The sequence below is a fragment of the Diplotaxodon limnothrissa genome, linkage group LG6, assembly GCF_057381915.1.
Source record: "Diplotaxodon limnothrissa isolate DT_005_m linkage group LG6, D_limnothrissa_male_GT1.1, whole genome shotgun sequence".
NCBI classification, from domain to species: domain Eukaryota; kingdom Metazoa; phylum Chordata; class Actinopteri; order Cichliformes; family Cichlidae; genus Diplotaxodon; species Diplotaxodon limnothrissa.
In genome coordinates this window covers 31,671,068-31,690,090 of record NC_140601.1, presented here as the reverse complement: position 1 = coordinate 31,690,090, position 19,023 = coordinate 31,671,068, and the positions used below count along the sequence as shown (strand labels likewise).

The 19,023-nt window shown below is 39.2% G+C and overlaps 1 protein-coding gene across 11 annotated transcripts in view; it reads right to left on the bottom strand.

The window, feature by feature from the left end:
• Nucleotides 1–16,521, bottom strand: part of gne (glucosamine (UDP-N-acetyl)-2-epimerase/N-acetylmannosamine kinase) — a 29,390-nt gene extending 12,869 nt beyond the window's left edge. The window contains exons 1-5 of one of the 11 annotated variants that reach the window (XM_085355011.1): nt 13,674–13,869; nt 13,421–13,547; nt 910–933; nt 732–803; nt 346–494 (exon numbers count right to left, since the gene is read on the bottom strand). In XM_085355011.1, coding sequence (XP_085211137.1) covers nt 346–494; nt 732–785 — 203 coding nt within the window. In that variant the 5' untranslated portion in view covers nt 786–803; nt 910–933; nt 13,421–13,547; nt 13,674–13,869. Of the gene's footprint in view, nt 1–345; nt 495–731; nt 804–909; nt 934–4,679; nt 5,151–5,606; nt 6,105–13,420; nt 13,632–13,673; nt 13,870–16,397 lie in introns of those variants that run through there. The other 10 variants (XM_085355012.1, XM_085355007.1, XM_085355010.1 and 7 more) reach the window with 10 other exon arrangements.
• Between the last annotated feature and the right edge of the window lie 2,502 nt (nt 16,522–19,023).

Genomic DNA, 19,023 nt, shown 5'->3' with positions numbered 1-19,023 from the left:
TCTCGGTCGTTGTGTCCTTGGGCAAGACACTTCACCCGTTGCCTACTGGTGGTGGTCAGAGGGCCCGGTGGCGCCAGTGTCCGGCAGCCTCGCCTCTGTCAGTGCGCCCCAGGGTGGCTGTGGCTACAATGTAGCTTGCCATCACCAGTGTGTGAATGTATGCGTGAATGGGTGGATGACTGGATATGTAAAGCGCTTTGGGGTCCTTAGGGACTAGTAAAGCGCTATATAAATACAGGCCATTTACCATTTACCATTTATTTTGTGAGCATCTTCTGAAGGTCCACAAGTGAAAAAGAAAAGAAAAAGTGGCATTTGCAAAGGAAAAAGGTTGGGTCGTCTTACCCGTAGTCATCAATGAGATGTGAACCAAGCACCACAACTTCCAGTTCAAAGTCTTCTGGGTGGGATTTGATCCCAGACATGATGGGGGCCAGCTTGGAATAATCTGCTCTGTTGCATGTTGCCACACACACCCTCAGTTTCCTCTTACACTAAACCAGAAAACAGTGTAACCACCACACGCACACAAAGACACACACAGACAGTTTTTGTCATTTTAATTTAGTATGCAAAACAAAGAAATACGTCTCTCAGTTATTTCACTGAGGTCTGAAGGAATATTATCATCTCCACACATCCTTGAATTTCAACTATATACTACATATGCATCTGCTTCACAACAACTATATACATTTTTTTTTTAATTGAGCCAAGACATAAAATCATACCTGATTTGACTCTCCCATCTTTTCCATTGATTTCTTCTCTTTGTTCCTTTGCATTCTCAGAAAATACTGCTCCTGGGGGAAAAATAAAAATGCTGTAGGTAAGATCAAAATAAAAATGTGTAAAACATTATCTTATACATTATTTTCTTTATACACAACACCCACAGATCATACTCACTTGGGCCTTCCAAATATTCAGAGGCTGAAGCATGAAAATAAACAAAACTACACTAAAAATGATTCATATTTAACATGAAGAACACACGCTAACACATTATTTACCCGACAGAAAACATGCTCTACAACAGTGCTTTACTTTACAAGGCCAAAGTGACGCACCTAGTAATGTGACGTAAGAAAACCTGTAGCACCAGCTATGCAGCTAATAACACTTTCAGCTTAACAGAAACACAGAAAGACGTATGCGAGAACTTTGGATTGGCAAAGACATAATTTATAGTACTTTTTAAATGTAAACTGTCATACTGTCTTCTGTGAGAAAAAATTTATTGCTCCTCTTCCATTCACCCATTATTCTGAATAAATACCAGATCCTGCAATATGTCATTTTAAAGGATTTATAGCTCCTCCAACATGATGATAGCTCTGTTTATTCACTAGACAATATTGCTTCCATTTGCTGCAAGGAAGAAACCATATCAGTTGTGTTTTACCAGTCTGTCTATATATTTAGGCAAATGAGGTATATCACTAATGCTGGTAACATATAATATTCAAGGTTCTTTATTTGTCACATGCATAGTTATACAAGTATAACACACAGTGAAATGTAGCCTGACACGCTCCTCGACATGTGCAAAAATGTGTTGTTGTTTTTTTTACTACAAAGTTATCTGGATAAGCCAGAACTTTGTATTACATTTAGTTGGTCAAATTACAAAGTCTCAAAAAATGTCTCAAAAAATACTTTTTTTAAAAAGTCCAGGATAAGGTGGAGGAGGAGCCGTGGCATGGATGAAGGTTTCAAAACCCTGTTTGTCCATAATGTGCTTGAGATGTTCTGTGAAAGAGCTTAACAAAACTACAAGACAAACAATTTGGATGGCGTATAGAATTTAGTCCAAGTTTCTACATAGTAAAAACATATCTAAATCATAATTCTGCAACTCAGAATGACCAACCCTAAAATGTGTCCAGGTAGTTCAACTGCAACACAAATGCAGCCATAGACAATATAAGTATTAACAGGGGGGTAGTCCAGAGGCCATTATTATGAATCAGGATTTTGGCTTATCCAGATAAGCTTATGGTTAACCCGGGTTTTTTGTGCTATAAGATTAGAGATCAGCAGCAACAAATCACCACCTATTGACAAATTCATTCTTAAATGCAACTTTATTTTAAACTGCAGGAATTACAGTTACTAATCCACACTAAGAATGCCCGTTCAATCACTGAAATTGATATCACTTTTATCGACTCATTTATTAAACTGTGGGACAGTAAGCTTCAAGTTTTTAAATGGATCCAGTTTAAAATTTCAGAGCAATTTCAGAGGTGATGTGTAGCCATCACCTTAAAAATAAAAAGCAGCACTGAAAATATGCTAGGCCATACATTAATTAACTGGAATTAAAATGTTTATCTTACTGCTCTGCACGATAAATAACTAGATTTATGCAGCAATTTCTTCTGCCAGTGTTGCATTTTATAATAATAATGATTGGATTTATATAGCACTTTTCAAGGCACCCAAAGCGCTTTACAATGCCACTATTCATTCACTCTCACATTCACACACTGGTGGAGGCAAGCTACAGTTGTAGCTACAGCTGCCCTGGGGTAGACTGACAGAGGCGAGGCTGCCATATCGCGCTATCGGCCCCTCTGGCCAACACCAGTAGGCGGTAGGGTAAAGTGTCTTGCCCAAGGATGAAACGACCAGGACAGAGAGCCCGGGGATCGAACCGGCGACCTTCCGGTTACAGATACGCTTCCCAACCACGTTCGCCCCACTGGTTTTTATTTGTTCTTTATAGATTTTCAATCACCATTTGATAACTTCTGTAGAACAGCTGTCACTCATAGGGATCGTTTTTTGTGGAGGAGGTCATATGACCTGTGAAATACTCCTTTTAGCTTGGGTTAAGTTACCCTGGGTTAAACACTTTTGTGCGCCTGTTTATCCTGACTGCTAATGTAAAATGCCCTGGTTGTGATGATCTTGCCTTGTAGTACTGTCTAAGAAACATCCTCTGTGTCTTTCTGCTGCTTAAACAGGTAGTTCCAGATCCTGCTAGTCTTAAGGAAACAACCTGAACGATGTCATTTAAGGGATGCAATAGGCACATAAATGACACACCTAAAAACACAATAGTAAAAGATGAGCCTGTTCAAATCTTGACATTCATCTTCCTTTGTCACTAAAGATAAATAAGACCAATTTACATAAGGACATAAGGGGTAAAAGTTCCGAGCTGTCAAATTTGTTCTTAATTTTATCAATTTCTATGATCTCTGCCTTATAGAATAATGTTATGGTTACAGATTAGAGAAAAAAAACAAGTTTGAATTCAATTCAGTACTTTATTGTCCCACAAGGGGAAATTTGTTTAGCACCAAGGGCAATGTATAGTGTATACACACACTATATCGTGTATACAATATAGTGTGTTAAATCTAAATAAAATCATAAATAGATGTTATTCAAATTATTTAAACCTATGTTTACATATAAAAATGCAAATAAATCGTGAAATTGAGAAAGATTTGAATATGAAACTACAACCAAGTTAGTCTATCGTTATACAATAATGTAACTAAAGCAGTGATGCTTAACATTTTCTTTTCCTTGGCATTTGAGTACAACGGTAAAGATGTAAACATTTCACTTGTTAGCATATAGCTCTAAATCAACAGTCTTGCTCTTGTCAGGTGCTAACACCATTTTAAAGCAGAAATCCTAAAACTTGAGCCAATATTTCTTCCACAGAACATACAGCTAGCAACTCACAGATAGTCAGTGTGTTGTTATCATTATGCTGCCTCTGTTGCAAACTTTTGAGTTTAATGGAAATAACACAAGAGAAACTAGTAAGCTAAGCATGGCCTTGAAGAAATAACTGCAGCTAGTCTATTGAAACCACATCTGACAATCAAGGTTTGAGACTGAGAAGCTGAAGTATCATAAGATGGTCCTACCCTGAAGGACAGAGCCATGAATCTAGCCACTGAGCTCCACTGAAAGTGTTTACTGGGGTCACAAATCAAATGGGTAGTAGCACTATTTTCCATGTATAGCGTTCTACACAATCCACTTCCTTCTGCTAAAATAGCAGGTATAAGGTGTATCCACATTGGCTTCACTTTCAGGCCTGGACCACTACATCTTTCAAATATAGTATGTTTTCAGTAGCATTTTGTAGCTTTCCATCATTGCCTCCAAAATCAAGTACCTTGAAAGAAATGTGGATGATGTCTGTTGTTAACCGTTAAGTAATAGAAAAGCTGGTTTTGTTTTGTTTAGAATGAGGGCTTTGCTGCAGGAAAAGGCACCCTCACTTTAATTATTAAGAATTCAATCAGCTATCACAGCAGTGTGGTGCACCATGTTCTTCAACCCAATTTCAACCAAGTATTCATGCCAAGTGTTATATCTGTGATTTAGTTAAAGCAACATTAATTCTGGTGTTACATACACGGGTAAATCCTGTAATTTACCCTAAATTGTATTCAGCATGCGGTTGGTTCCACTCAAGCATCACAAGACAGCATCAGCAGCCAGCATTAAGGTATGGGAGGGGGCAGGGATGCATGCAGAACGCAAAGGCAGGAATGACACAGCAATAGGAGGCAGACAGAGATGCTCAACGTACAGAAGGGAGAAAAGAAAATGAGCAGCAATAATCAGATGATGATTTAAAACAAACGAACAAAAAAAAAATATATGGTATCATGCTAAATGACAAAAAGGCCCATCTGACTTACGTGAGGACTTATCTGCACAGAACCCAGATGCATATCCATGCCACACCTCTACAGATTCTTGGCTAAAAAGCTATCTTTGATTGTTATTATTATATTCTTATTATCCAAGGATTTGTTTTTGCCGTTATCATGGACGTATTGAGGAACGAAGGGAGAGCATGCGCAACCCAGCACACAGCAGGAGAGAAAGGAAGTGAGAGAGGTAGCGCGACACAGACATAGAGCTGGGGGAGGAGCAGGAGACGAGGGTAGGGTTCAATTGAAATAATGCCAATGATTCACCGAGTATGTGACAGCAAACAATGAAGAACAAAGGCTTGGCACTTCATACTCTATATCATATGCCTCTAGTTATTATGACAAAATAAAGTAATTCCCTATTGCAGTAATAGACATGAAATTGTTAAGTGCTGTTTTTCATGACCCTGTTTAAAAAAAAGAAAGAAAAAAAAAACATCTATGCAATGTTAAACTAAAATGAAAACGCATAGTAATGATTTACTAATAATTTCAAAAAATATTAAAGCAGCTTTAAATAGTGTTTAGCTGCCACTGTACATTTAAAAGGTGCAAGAATTTTACTCCAATTAATTCAGTGATTATCAAACCAAATCTGCTGTCAGCATGAAACTGAATTGAACTGCACAAACTAAATTGAATTACATTAATTAAGTCAATTTAAATGAATGATTAAAGGGGTCATAGTAGGGATAGTTACAGGAAAACATTTATGCACAATATATTGATACAATAACCACTACTGCAAATACTGACTTTGAATTTATACATATAAACATTAACTTTACAAATATATTTTTACCTATATTTTTTCAAAATACAAAGAATAAAAAAAAAAAAAAAAAGACTACAACATTATGTTTAACAAATTATTTGACAACTAATCTTTTAGTCTGTGTCACAGCTTACCTATGTCAGTAGAAGAAGAAAAACAGATTGAAATTTACCGTTAAGCCCTAACGATCCTTTTTCTCTCTCTCTGAATAATTAACGGTCATCAGTGCTGGGCCATGTGCCTAAAAACATGCAACATTCACATTTAAAGCAGCACGCTATTATTCCTATGAAGCTGAAAGTATTTATCAAAGTCAAATAGCTGGATACAAATACAACCTCGACTTGTAACTGACCAGTAGGGAAAGGTTACATTCAGTGGTGGGTCTAATTATTAACCTTTTGTAAGCAGACATGTGCAACTCAGGCAATTCTCATGTTCAGACAGGTTTTGACCATTCTCCCTATAGGGCATGAGACTTGAGAGAGAATCATAAGAGGAGGCAACCATACTATAGTTTTTAATTATGTGGGGATGTCTGAATAAAGTCATGAATGAGGGACATTTCACAACTGACAGAAACGTCACTATGCATTGCATCTCTTAAAACGGCTTTAAGGAAGCAATGAAAACAGATATGTTTATGTAGTGAAAAATCACAATATCAGGATCTGCTGTCAGCATGAAACTGAATTGACAGCTCGTCCTTGCATCAACAGCTAACACTTTAGCATGCAAACATGCAAATATTATACCACTTGTAAAGGATCCAGCTTTGCCTGGGCCCAAGCTGACTGAAGATCAATAGGTGAAGCTGAAAGCTGCGTGGTCTTATACAAAAATTTGAACGTATCTTTAAAAAACACACTAAAGAGGAGTTGGAGAATCTAGCTTGAAATCTGTGTACAGTTCAAAAGCCAGTCATATCAATCACTGAATGTAACAGTGAACTCATCTCCAAATGTTAGGTGTACAAAGAGATAACCGCTTATTTCTGAAATATATTGGTCTTTATGCTATTCAATAAATACAAATAATTCTGAATGTAATGTATTTTTCAATAAATATTGAAGCAGGACTTTCTTTTTATGCAAAATCAATAATATGCAAAGGCAGTGCTAAACAGCTAATATACATGCCACCTATACAACAAGCTTCCCAAGTTCACACAACACGTTAAAAGAAAAGGAAGTGTAACACATTGTTCAGTTGCTTTCTTAAACAGGTTTTTCTTTTTTGAAACATCTCTCACTGCCATTATATTGACCAAAGAAAGCACATATTCTGAAATAAAATTAAAAATAAAACAGTGGTGAACATTCCCAGGAGGGGCCAGCCAACCAAAATAAGAGTCTATTGTCAACTCATTCAAGAGCTGTTGACTGTTAACCTACTGATTCAAGACATCACTTATATAACTACAAAAAGTAAGTAATTTGTGTTTGGTCAATTATTTGTTTACGGTGACAATGCCTATTCACAGTATGTTTTACATTTGTAAGGAAAATAGATTTTTTTGGTTAAGTAACAGAGTTGTGTTGCACCGATGAAAATCACGTCAAATCTTCTGTGCTAAATAATACCAAAAAACGTATTCTGCTACTGCTATGATCTAAAGAGACTCAAGAACAATGTTAGTGACATTTATCAGTGTAAAAAGGGCTACAAAGCCATTTTTACACTTTGGGACGGCAACAAGCCATGGTGAGAGCCATTCTCCATAAATGGAGCAAACCTGGAACAGTGGTGAACATTCCCAGGAGTGGCCAGCCAATCAAAATAAGAGTCTATTGTCAACTCATCCAAGAGCTCACAAAAGAATCCCAAACAACTAAAGAACTGTAGGCCTCTCTTGTCTGAGTTACGGTCTGTGTTCATGAGGTAAGAGAATATTTCAGTTTTCTTATCTTGTGTTATTTCAACTCTTAAGACTTCTAAAGCTTTTTTATTGTCTGATAAAGACTGGTTGCATGCCAGTGCACACACCCACTTACTGGCACAGACAAACCCTTGGAAAGTTGCAGTTGAACTTGGAATGTGTGTGCAAGCTGTTACATCATGTGTCAAAACCGTCCCAAGTGGCCGCCTACTCCCATAAGACTGAATTACTGTAGGAGTTCAAATTAAAACGGAGACAAATATGATGCACCGTACTCCATTCTGCCATACCGGATTGAGAGTCATAGTGCTCACTGGCTCCGTAGGACTTTGTTTATTTAAGTAGTTCAGGGACCTGCAGGATCCTGCTTCACTCAATTTGCATAGGAGTTCAAGGTAACTTAGAAAAATTATCTATTTACAGGGAAAAAAGTGACAGAACACTGAAAAATAGGAACAACAGCAGCTAAAATGTTCTTTCAGATATATAAAGTCTTCATTAAAAAGCACAGAGGGAAGTACTTCCTGCTTTGCCCTAAGTAAATATGTTGCAACACAAAGAAATCCACACGAAGAACACTCTTCATCCATGACAGTAATCTTTGAATTTAAAAGTTGATCTAACTGCTTTCCTTTTCAAAGGTACCCAGTTTCTGTAGTTCTGTTGTGCAGTTAAAATGTTTGCAAAGACACAAATAGGCCAAAGTCCACACCAAAAATTTATTAAATATGGCTGCCAAAATGCCAACACCTTATTTGCAGTCTAGGCTTTTCTTGTATTACCAGTCTATGTAACACAATGGTATAATGTCAACCAGCATAGCACACCGTCTTCCAAAGAATAGGGAGCAGTCACAACTAAGCCCAGACGTAGTTACATGATTGCTTCTCTCCTGCACACTGCTCATAAAAACTGCAAATAAAGCCTGACAAAATGACAGTTGAGGACCTTAAAGACAACTACGATGTAACCTTAGTGACACTTCCATGTAAAGGAAATACTGAGAATACCATTACCAAACTTATGGTACTGTATAATGGTTATGACACATGATAGTTAAATATTTGACATCAGGGTTTGCACTGCCTCAACAAGCTGTCAATTCTATTAAGAACTATGCAAATACATTACCATCCGCATACAGCTGGAACATCCTGGTATACAAATTATACAGATCAGGTGTGCTGACTGACAAATAACACAAAAATAGCAATACAGAGTCAAAAGCAGCTCCCAGGTAAGACCAGGAGAGTAAAAGGGCATCATGGATAATCTGCATTTTTTTCCCATTAAGCTGACCAAGAACTGAATGTAAGGGTCTTCCTGTGTGGACATAGTTTTACACTGTGCAGCAAAGACTTGAACGTGTTGTACAGAGATTTCCAGCCCACAGCCCACTCAGTAGCTCTCTATTTCTCTGTCCATGAAGCTTTCAGCCCAGAAATCCTCCAATTGCTGACAGATTATACCACATCCACTGTTTCAAGATTAGTTTCAATGTAGATGCACACTTATAAAATCAAATAATAAATTAATTAAACTGCTTTAATATTTAAACGTTATAATTTATTCAGCTGTTTTCAGCAGGCCAGTAAAAATATACATGGGCCAGTAAAGCACAGAGCCACAGACCCAGAGCTGTTATGATGGATACAAAATTTTTACTAACATTATTTTTAAACATCTAAATCATCAGTACATCCGTTTTCTACAGCAGTAAACGTGGCATCAAAGCACAGGCCAACTGTCAGCACTGATGATCTTGTTCTACTCGCTTTTCTTCATGCTCTTTAAAAACACACAGACCCACCTACACACATGAACAAAAACACATACAAAAGAACGCACACCAAATCTTCCTCATACCGGAGACCGTCACAACACCTTTTTTTTAAGTTCCTCTTAACACAGAGGTTAAAAGCGCTTGAACACTGCTAGCATAATGGACAGACTTTTGACGGGGCTTGCACACAAACGCAAAGCAGGAGATGAATATAAATATATGCAGTAGATAAATGTGTTTCCAAACCAACTTCCTTCCAAGCCAAAGACTAGAAAATATGGTGAATAGGGATGGGTATCGTTTAGGTTTTATCCGATACCGGTGCCAAATCGGTACTTTTGAAACGGTGCCGGTGCTTAAACGGTGCTCGAACCGGTGCTTAAAGAATGGAGAACACAAACTTTGTCCAAAAACCTCTCATGTTCAGCTGTTTTTTTGTAAAAAGATAACAATGTTAGCCTTTTCTGCAGCTATGGGGCATATATGGTATCACTCTTGGCTGGAAGCAGTGCTTAAACAATGGAAAAAACACAAACTTTGTCCAAAAACCTCTCATGTTTAACTGTTTCCCACTTTTTCTTTGGTCATTTTAGCCTTTTTGGCCAGGGTGAAGGGAGTATCTGCCATCAAACAAGAAGACAGCCGCATGTAGCTATGATGATGTTTGCTAGTTCACCTTACATGCATTAATGTAATAATGTGGTTAGCCTACTCAACGTAAATTACACACGAACAACATGAAGCTACTCACGCAGAGAAGAACGGCTGCTGCTGCATCATCATCCGTCATCATTTCTGCTACACTGGCAGGGCTAGGGGCCAGGACTCTATTCTTCGGGTTTTTGGGGGATGTTGCTCCGGGTCCGATAACTGGCAACCCACCCGACGTGCACGGTGTGAGGTCTCGCAGCAAGCTATCAAATACGGCGCATTTCTCGGCTTTTAAAAAAAACGCTATGCGTCGCCAGGTGTTTCATCGGATTCTTGGTGTTACCTCCTTTGACAGTATCACAGTATCAGCTTAAAGCACTTGTTGCTGCTGAGTTTGCATATTTTGCTGTGAAGTACAGCCAGACTTTTGACCGCTTCGCCTTGGACATTTTTAATCTGTCGCTCTGCTCTAACTGAACGTACGTACCTGGCCCCGCCTACTATCTTCGGAAACGTAAAATGATTGGCTAGAAGTGTATCACAGCTCAGGAAAAAAAAGCACCGAAATAAAGCACCGAAATGTGCGCTGCTTTTCGGTCTGGTTACTACCGTTTATGTCAGAACCGGTGCCATGATGGCACCGGACACCGGTACCCATCCCTAATGGTGAAGCATATTCCATTCGGCTTCACCTGCACAAGTGCCAAGGTAGGTCTCCCCTGCAGAATTGGTTTTCCCTGCGTCGGGAGCACGCGCTGGGCTCTCCAAATCACGGACAAACAGTATCCTACATTCTTGATTTTTAGTTCACAAACACTTCTTGTAGAGCTGGGCGATATGAGATTTTTTCATATCACGATATGTTTTTTTCATTTCAGGCGATAACGATATCTATCACGATATAAGCCAAATAACTATATTTGTAAGATTTAAATGTGCCGTTGCTCACAAGTAAAATGTGAAATAATCAGCAGCTTGTTTTTATTTAAATATTTATTTCCCATAATAAGTTCAACAGGGTAGATGTACTTAAGGAACATGAGACTTTTTCAGATAAATAAAGGCAAATATTGCAAACTACACAAAAGGCAGCCACTAAAGCGTTTAAGTTTCAAAATAGAACAAACAAAACAGACTAAATTGTCAATTCCACTTAGAAACAAAATATTAATTCTAAAAATAAATCTTAGTTTGTTTTACAGAAGAACAGACAAAACTGACTAACTTTTGTCAATATCAAATAAACTGAGAACTAAAAGGAAATTCTCAATCTCTCCTTGTTGTATAGCTGAGCTTTTCAAACAGTTTTAACAGTTACTTTAGTCTGACAAAAGCCGAATGACGAATTAGCGCTTCCAGTCAGAGACTGAGGCTACGTCCACACGTACACGGGTATTTTTGAAAACTGAGATTTTCCGTTTTAAAAAATAATCCCGTCCACACATAAAGGCAGAAATGAAGGAAAACGCTGCTATGAACATGCCAAAGCAGCAGGTGGCGCTAGATTCCTAACCGTGCAGAAATGTTGGCCAATCAGAAGTCTAGAAGCCTCGGTGGGAAAAAGTAAACAAAGCTGGGGCATAGAAGCAGAACCGAGTCGTATGTGTGGAGGGACAGTAACTGTGTGTATATGTAAGCATTTAAACACTGCAGAGAGTAGAATTAACAGTAACAGTATTGTAGAAGTTAATTTCACCGAAACAATAACGTGGCGCACAGTGTGACGCATGCACCAGTTTATTGTATTTCCAGACTTGCTTTCGGCACAATTTACAGTGCACGCTACTCTGTTTTTTGTCAGACTTGAAATAGCCGAAATACCTTCCCACTACGGAACTTCTATGGCTCTTCCGTTTGACAATCTCTCCGGCATTGGAACCATCATCTGTTTTCTCTTCGGTCACGCTCGGTTGATTTTTCTAGTCGGCACACTCATGTCCTCCATTATGCGCTGGCTCCATTACCCGCTGGCTGCTTCCCAAACAAACACACGTGCGGCTTGGCACTTGTGCTGTACCTAACAAGTCACGCGACGTGACGCTGCGGCTGTGATTGGTTCGGCTCTGCGCTACTTAATTTGGATTGGCTGACCTTTTTTTTTTTTTTTGAGGACAAGAGCGGCGAGGTCTATCGCGATAGCTTAATTTCTCTATCGAGTAAAAGTTATATCGCGATACATATCGTTATCGTTCTATCGCCCAGCTCTAACTTCTTGTAATGACTAACTACTCCTGACATGTTGGAGATGTTAGCTCTTTATACAGTAAAGTTACAATGGGATACAAATAATATCAGGCTGATCCTGCCACAATTTGTTTCCCCGGTTCAAATCACGGACAAACAGTATCCCACAGCTGTTTATGTTTTTGAACCTATTTTGCACAGAGAGGCATTTTTTGAAAAATGTATTGATAGCAATGTTGAATATTATTACACAGGAAAAAAACACAACTACACGTAAAATAATTACACCGTGACGCCTCTGCCTTTCTAAATGGAGGGACAGTAACTGCGTGTGTATATGTAAACGTGTAAAACCTGCAGATAGTCAGATTAACAGCAACAGTATTTTGTCTCTATCTGCCATTCTGCAATTCAGCTCATGTAAACAATAACGTGGCGCACAGCGTGACGTGAAAAAAAGGCACATACCTTTGACCTTGCGTGACGAACTCTGTATTCCTCGTCCGTCACGTAAACACAAAAAGGGAGTTTTTAAAAATCAAAGTTTTCAGTGATTCGAAACGCCGTTTACGTGTGGACGAAAGACCCAAACGCATAGAAACAGCTGCGTTTTCAGAAATACTCATGTAGGTGTGGACGTAGCGCAAAAGAGTTAGTAGTTTATTTTAGCACTACCTGTAATTTATTGCTTAATTATCTGCTTAATTGTTGTTAAAGAAGGGTGTGTGTGTGGGGAGGCCTAGCAAAAAATTTTGGGAACCACTGTCTTAACATATTGAAGCATTCAAACAAGACCGAGTAAATACTGCTTGACTATAATTATCTACAAGGGTGGGACAGTGGTGGTGGAGCTTACATCATAAAACACAATCATAAATGACTCTTAAATATGCAGCAACTATTCCCATACTTTTTCTGAGCAAACAAAGCAATAAATCAGGAAATGTGCACACATCCTGCTTCCATCCTTCTTTACTGGTTTGCTATGTAATCACACCTGTTTGAATATATGCAGGAATACCTTATAAAGTATTACAATTTTCAATCCATTACACTCTGGTATTTTTATTTCACCTTTACATCACTCATTCATAACCCCGACCGGTTATCGCCAAAGCACTTGCTCATAGAGGGTCATATGACTGTTGGGGTTGTTTTCTGCTGTCTTCTTTGTATTATTGTAGGATCTTTACTTTACAATTATGATATTCATTCACTTGTCCTGTAAAGGCTTACACACAACATTCAGACATCTAAAAAATGGACAGAGTATTCTATCCAACCAACCATAATCTTCAAGTCATCCAGTTCAGACAAGTTGAGACGTTACATTAATACCACACTGCCATCTAATGTCGTTTTTAAGAAAGCAAGCTTTTTTAGGGCGGTTCTACCACTGGTGTCTTGCAGATGTGGTTACACTACTAACTGGAACTTTCATCCACACCCACCTGCTCAAATTACATCAATGCTCTTGTGTGGATGTTTTATAGGTGGCCGGTGTTCCAGATCTACTGGCGTTTAGATCAACTGGCGTTGGTCGAACAGATGTGTGTCAGTCTTGCGTTTCAGGAGCTGCTACCGACAAACCAGCAAAAAAACGCCAAATGTGTCATCTGTGACATTTGTGAGGTTATCTCAAACACACTCCGTCAGTCTTGATGCTGTTGAACAACAAAATGCTTAAAAATGTGGCGAGTTTACCTGGTGATATCCTCATGCGCGACGCGATCGCGAAAACAGCAAACAAGTAACACCACGCCGTTGTTGTTCACAGGACACAAAGAGTAAACGATCGGGAGACTCTTGTCGTCGTCATCGTTCCCCTCGCACGGTTTATTTCTCCGAATTCAGCGTTTTTGCTTCACAACTACAGCGTGCTGTTTACTTTGTGCACTAACATGGACTCGAGTCAACCAGCGCCACCTCTGGCCAAGTGCCACAGCCTACAGCCAGATCAACCTGTGACACACATCTGCACCACGTTTGAATTCGTGTCATGCACATTTGTACCTTTCAATTGTGTCTGTTTGTGCGTCATGCAAATAAACCTTTGAAAAGAATGAAATGATATCATATATTTATTATCAGCCTACATTTGTACAAAATTCCAAATTATATACACAAAGTCATAGAAATCACCACTCCAATTGGTCATCATGATTTTGATATTCTCTTTTTCCATAACAATGAAATACGCCTTGGACAAATATGACACATCAATATTTCATTAGTGTTGTAACATCACATGTCGCTAGCATAGTCTGTCTGTGTCTTTTCCCTGAAAATGAATATTTCCAGCCAATATAGGCAATTCATCAACATGGCTGGAGTTATATACAGTCTGTATAAGTGTGGTTAATCTAATGAACATTTGTAAGGAGACGGCAGTTACTGTGAATTCACAGCAGTTACACAGTGATTAGTAATAAACAGCCAGTGAGAGTGAGTGGATATGACTGTTCCCACCACTAACACATGACCATAGCCCACTACTAGATTAACTTGTGACACATCTGCACCTGCTGCTATGATCACAGTGAGTAGAGGCTGAGTGGCTGCACTTACCCCTGGTACATCCAAATCTGCCCACAAACATGTTGAAAGATGCAATGCCAGCAATGTGGATTGTCAACACTAAAAACAATCAGTAAGCAAAGACAACAGGGATCAATTTTTTCTGTTTATTTAGCACCCACAACATTTGTAGTCGCCTTCTGCACAAGGGAAGTCCACACACACCGTGTGGTACCACTTTCCACAGAAGGTGCAATCTGCAAGATTGAATGAGATTGTCAGGGTCATTGTCTGGCTGTTTATTACTAATCACCTGCTGTACATTCACAGTAACTGCCATCTCCTTACAAATGTTTATTAGATTGACCACACTTATGCAGACTGTATATCACAACCAACTCTAACATGTTTGTTTGCAGAGGGCAGACACAGACAGACTACGCTAACGACATGTGATGTTACAACACTGGTGAAATATTAGTGTGTTCACGACATTTTTCGTATGGGCAAAAGTATTGATATCAGGATGGTGATTCTTATGTGTATGTCATTTGGCATTTTGTACAAATGTAGGCTGATAATAAATATATGATATCATTTCATTCATTTCAAAGGTTTGTTTGCATGACGCACAAACAGACACAATTGAAAGGTACAAATGTGCATGACACGAATTCAAACGTGGTGCAGATGTGTGTCACAGGTTGATCTGGCTGTAGGCTGTGGCACTTGGCCAGAGGTGGCGCTGGTTGACTCGACTCCATGTTAGTGCACAAAGTAAACAGCACGCTGTAGTTGTGAAGCAAAAACGCTGAATTCGGAGGAATAAACCGTGCGAGGGGAACGATAACGACGACAAGAGTCTCCCGATCGTTTATTCTTTGTGTCCTGTGAACAACAACGGCGTGGTGTTACTTGTTTGCTGTTTTCGCGATCGCGTCGCGCATGAGGATATCACCAGGTGAACTCGCCACATTTTTAAACATTTTGTTGTTCAACAGCATCAAGACTGACGGAGTGTGTTTGAGACAATCTCACAAGTGTCACAGGTGACACATTTGGCGTTTTTTTGCTGGTTTGTCGGTAGCAGCTCCTGAAACGCAAGTCTGCCACACATCTGTTCGACCAACGCCAGTTGATCTAAACGCCAGTAGATCTGGAACACCGGCGCGATCGGCGCAACATAACACACTAAATGCCAACATTAACCATTATAATTTTTTTCAGTTGTTTTCAGGAGGTCAGTAAAAATATACACGGCCCAGTAAAGCTCAGAGGGTACAGGGACACCCAGTGACTGACCGTTAACTTAACAGCCCCTTACATAATGCCAGTTTGTAAGTGCTTGCCCTGATTTCTATTTAAAAATTAATCACCACTACGTATCGCTGAACTCAGTTGCAGAAAGTCATCCTTCTGCAACCAGAAATATTTTTAGACTAGATAAAGATTAAAATGATTGCCTTCGGACTTTTCTAAACGTAAAATAATGTTTAAAGAATTCAAGACATGCTCGGGCGGGTACAATCGGACTAATTTGTTATTTTCGCCTTATGTTCAAACGAATAGCTGTCTCAAGGAAGTTTAACTGTTTTAAATTAGGGCGGCTGTCGCCTGGTTTAGCCAGAAACTTATGCTAGGGTTAGCTAGCACGTTAGAAATCAATATAGTAAATGAGCTAAGAGTGCTGCTAACACCAGCACACCCCTTACAGGGCGCTGTTTCCCAGTTTGAGTGAGTGACACTTTATCCGGACAATCCCCAAAAAGTGAACAAACGTTTCGGAGTGGCCTGACACTCCAAGCTAGCTATGGTTAGCTGGCGAAATTATACTAAAGTTCCGTGAAGTTTCCATCTGTGTAGCCATCATTTTAATCAGATTGCTGTGGAAATCCACTTACAGAAACTCACCATGAAACCTCCAGAAACGCCGTCCTCATCTCACGCTAAAACCATCGATGGCCACACTTTTTTTCTATTCCGCTTTTGGGTTTCTGTGATTACGTCCCCAGTACTGTACATTGGTGCTCTCACACGAGGGGGTTTCAAGCTAACACAAACATGAAGCAAATCGCGACGACACCAGATGCACATAGTTTGGACCTTCAAAATAAAAGCCAGAGCGCTCACTATCAACGCCTTTTACACGGCGGGACTCAACACAATCTGTAACAATACCGGTCGTGTGTGTGTGTGTGTGTGTGTGTGTGTGTGTGTGTGTGTGTGTGTGTGTGTGTGTGTGTGTGTGTGTTATTTTACCCTTGTAAAGTTACTGTCCTAAAAACACAATTGTGCACGCTTTTAAGCTTTTGTTTTATTGAACCCTACCCGGAAGTGCTATTGGTTGAGTTTTCCCCCTAAGCTTTATCATTACTCCAGGGGAATGCTAAGATACGTCAAAAAACCTGGCAACAACGTAGAATTAAACGAAATTACGCATATGGATAACGCAGTTAGACTTTACACGTAGTCAAATATGGTGGGGGAAATCGGAATGCTGCACATCTCTTCTGGAAAGATTTGTACACACTGGTTATATTGTGCAAATGAAAACTGAACGCATGGTTTGGAATTGTTAAAAATGATTTAAAACTATGTTACAGTACATAGTGCAACACGCATGTTGAATCTAGAAACTGTAGCACTAGCAGGTTACAATGATTTAACCTTGAGGAAAACATTGCGACGACATTATTTCTTTGGGCATGAACCTAGTCAGCTAGAGAAACACATAAATGAATGTCTTTCTAAGCAGTACCTTTACACAGCAGTGTTTTCGTCTTGGATGCAGCCCCCACAATGACTGATGCTATTTTATAACTGCTGCATTGCAGAGTTCATTCCCTGAAAAGCAGGACTGAAGTAGCATGAACTGACTGCATCATGGTGGTTTGGATGGACCCTTAGAGGAAACTCAGCAGAGGGTGGAAAGACGTTTGAAAAGCATGAAAAGTGTATGACTGAGCACTGAACTGGCCTGTGAAGTCACGGAAGCAAGTAAAGGAGTGAGTGTGTGAAATGCATTAGGAGATACACTCATACATGCCCTCCCCCCTTTGCTCTTTCCTCCTCCCAATTAGCCTTAAGATTTCACAAAACACCCGGCAGTGTTGTATTGTGTATGTGTGAAATTATGTCGACCTGGTTCAAGGACTGTAATGCAACTGTCTATTACATAATGAACAATAAAATAAAAGATGATATTGCACTGTGTGAGAACATTACTTAAAAACTATAGACGACTAAGGTGTGCTCAGCTTTTGTACTATATCCAATTATGATGTGTATTCTGAATTAAACAGCCTGATAGTGGTTGGGTAAAAGCTGTCCCATGTGCTGTCACAACCGACATGGTGCCATCATTTTTAATATATTAAAAAATACTGGTGGCCACCAGTGCTATCCCTTAGCCTCCTAGTAGATGCACCTGTTGTATAAATGTGAAAATCCTGGATGATTTTATGAAAACTTTGACTTTGACCAAGTCAAGATCGCAGTGATTCTAACTTGTCCAAGATTTTTAGATGATGCACCTATAGTATGAATTGAAAATTCCTATGAGGCCTCATTCTCAAGTTATCACATTCATAAACTTTGGTGTGTACGCTGCCTGCCAATCCACCCGCCCAGCATGGTGAAAACAATACCCCATTAGACTTTTATGGCTGAGGGGTAAAAAAAATACCTGTTTTCCCAGCTGCTGAAATGAGCCAAAACAGAAAACAGAAGCTGCATGAGAGTGCTTGCCTGTGTAAAAGAGCAGTCCACTGCATTCAGTGTCAGATTTACTTGTACCATTTGGCAGTTGAAGAGTTGCTGAGGAGCTTGGAAAACATGTAGAAAAATGTATCAAGAGAAAAAACTATATTCATTAAAATCATAAAATTTGCACAGATATATGTTAAATTAATCTCTGATGAAAAAATGTTACCCATTTAAACAAGTTTATATCAGTGTTTTTACCAGATTAATAAATTGAACACTGGGAAAATGTGTACATTTGGGTATTTTAATCCTGCACAAATGACAGCTTTTGATATCTGACAATGATTTTAAAAAGCCACCGAACATCTGCTGTAAATGATGGGAGAGAGAGAATGAGGGAAAATAGGCTTGAGTGACACAGTCATGTGGGGAACTTGTGACTGCATCATGTGGATGTGCTTTTGTGCATAGGCATGATTAAAGCTACAGTTCTAGGCATAGTACCATTTCTACAGACCAACTCGCAAAGACAGTACCTTTCTTTTTACCTGTAAATGTAAAATCTTTATACAGTGAAATTGGTCTGACAAACAATTTGTTGGAGTTTAAACGATTTTAAAATTATGGTAACAAAGGACCAGCAAAGAAATGAGGGCCGTGAGCCCATTTACACATTACACCTCCTTCCTTATCCAGCTGTGAGCATGTGCTCCAGGATACCCACAAAGCATTTCTTTTTTCCTTAATCATACCACCTCTTCCTTTTATATCCATGCCATTGCAGGCTTGAGCATCTCTATGTTGTATTTCTCTTCGTGGCTAACCCAGTTGG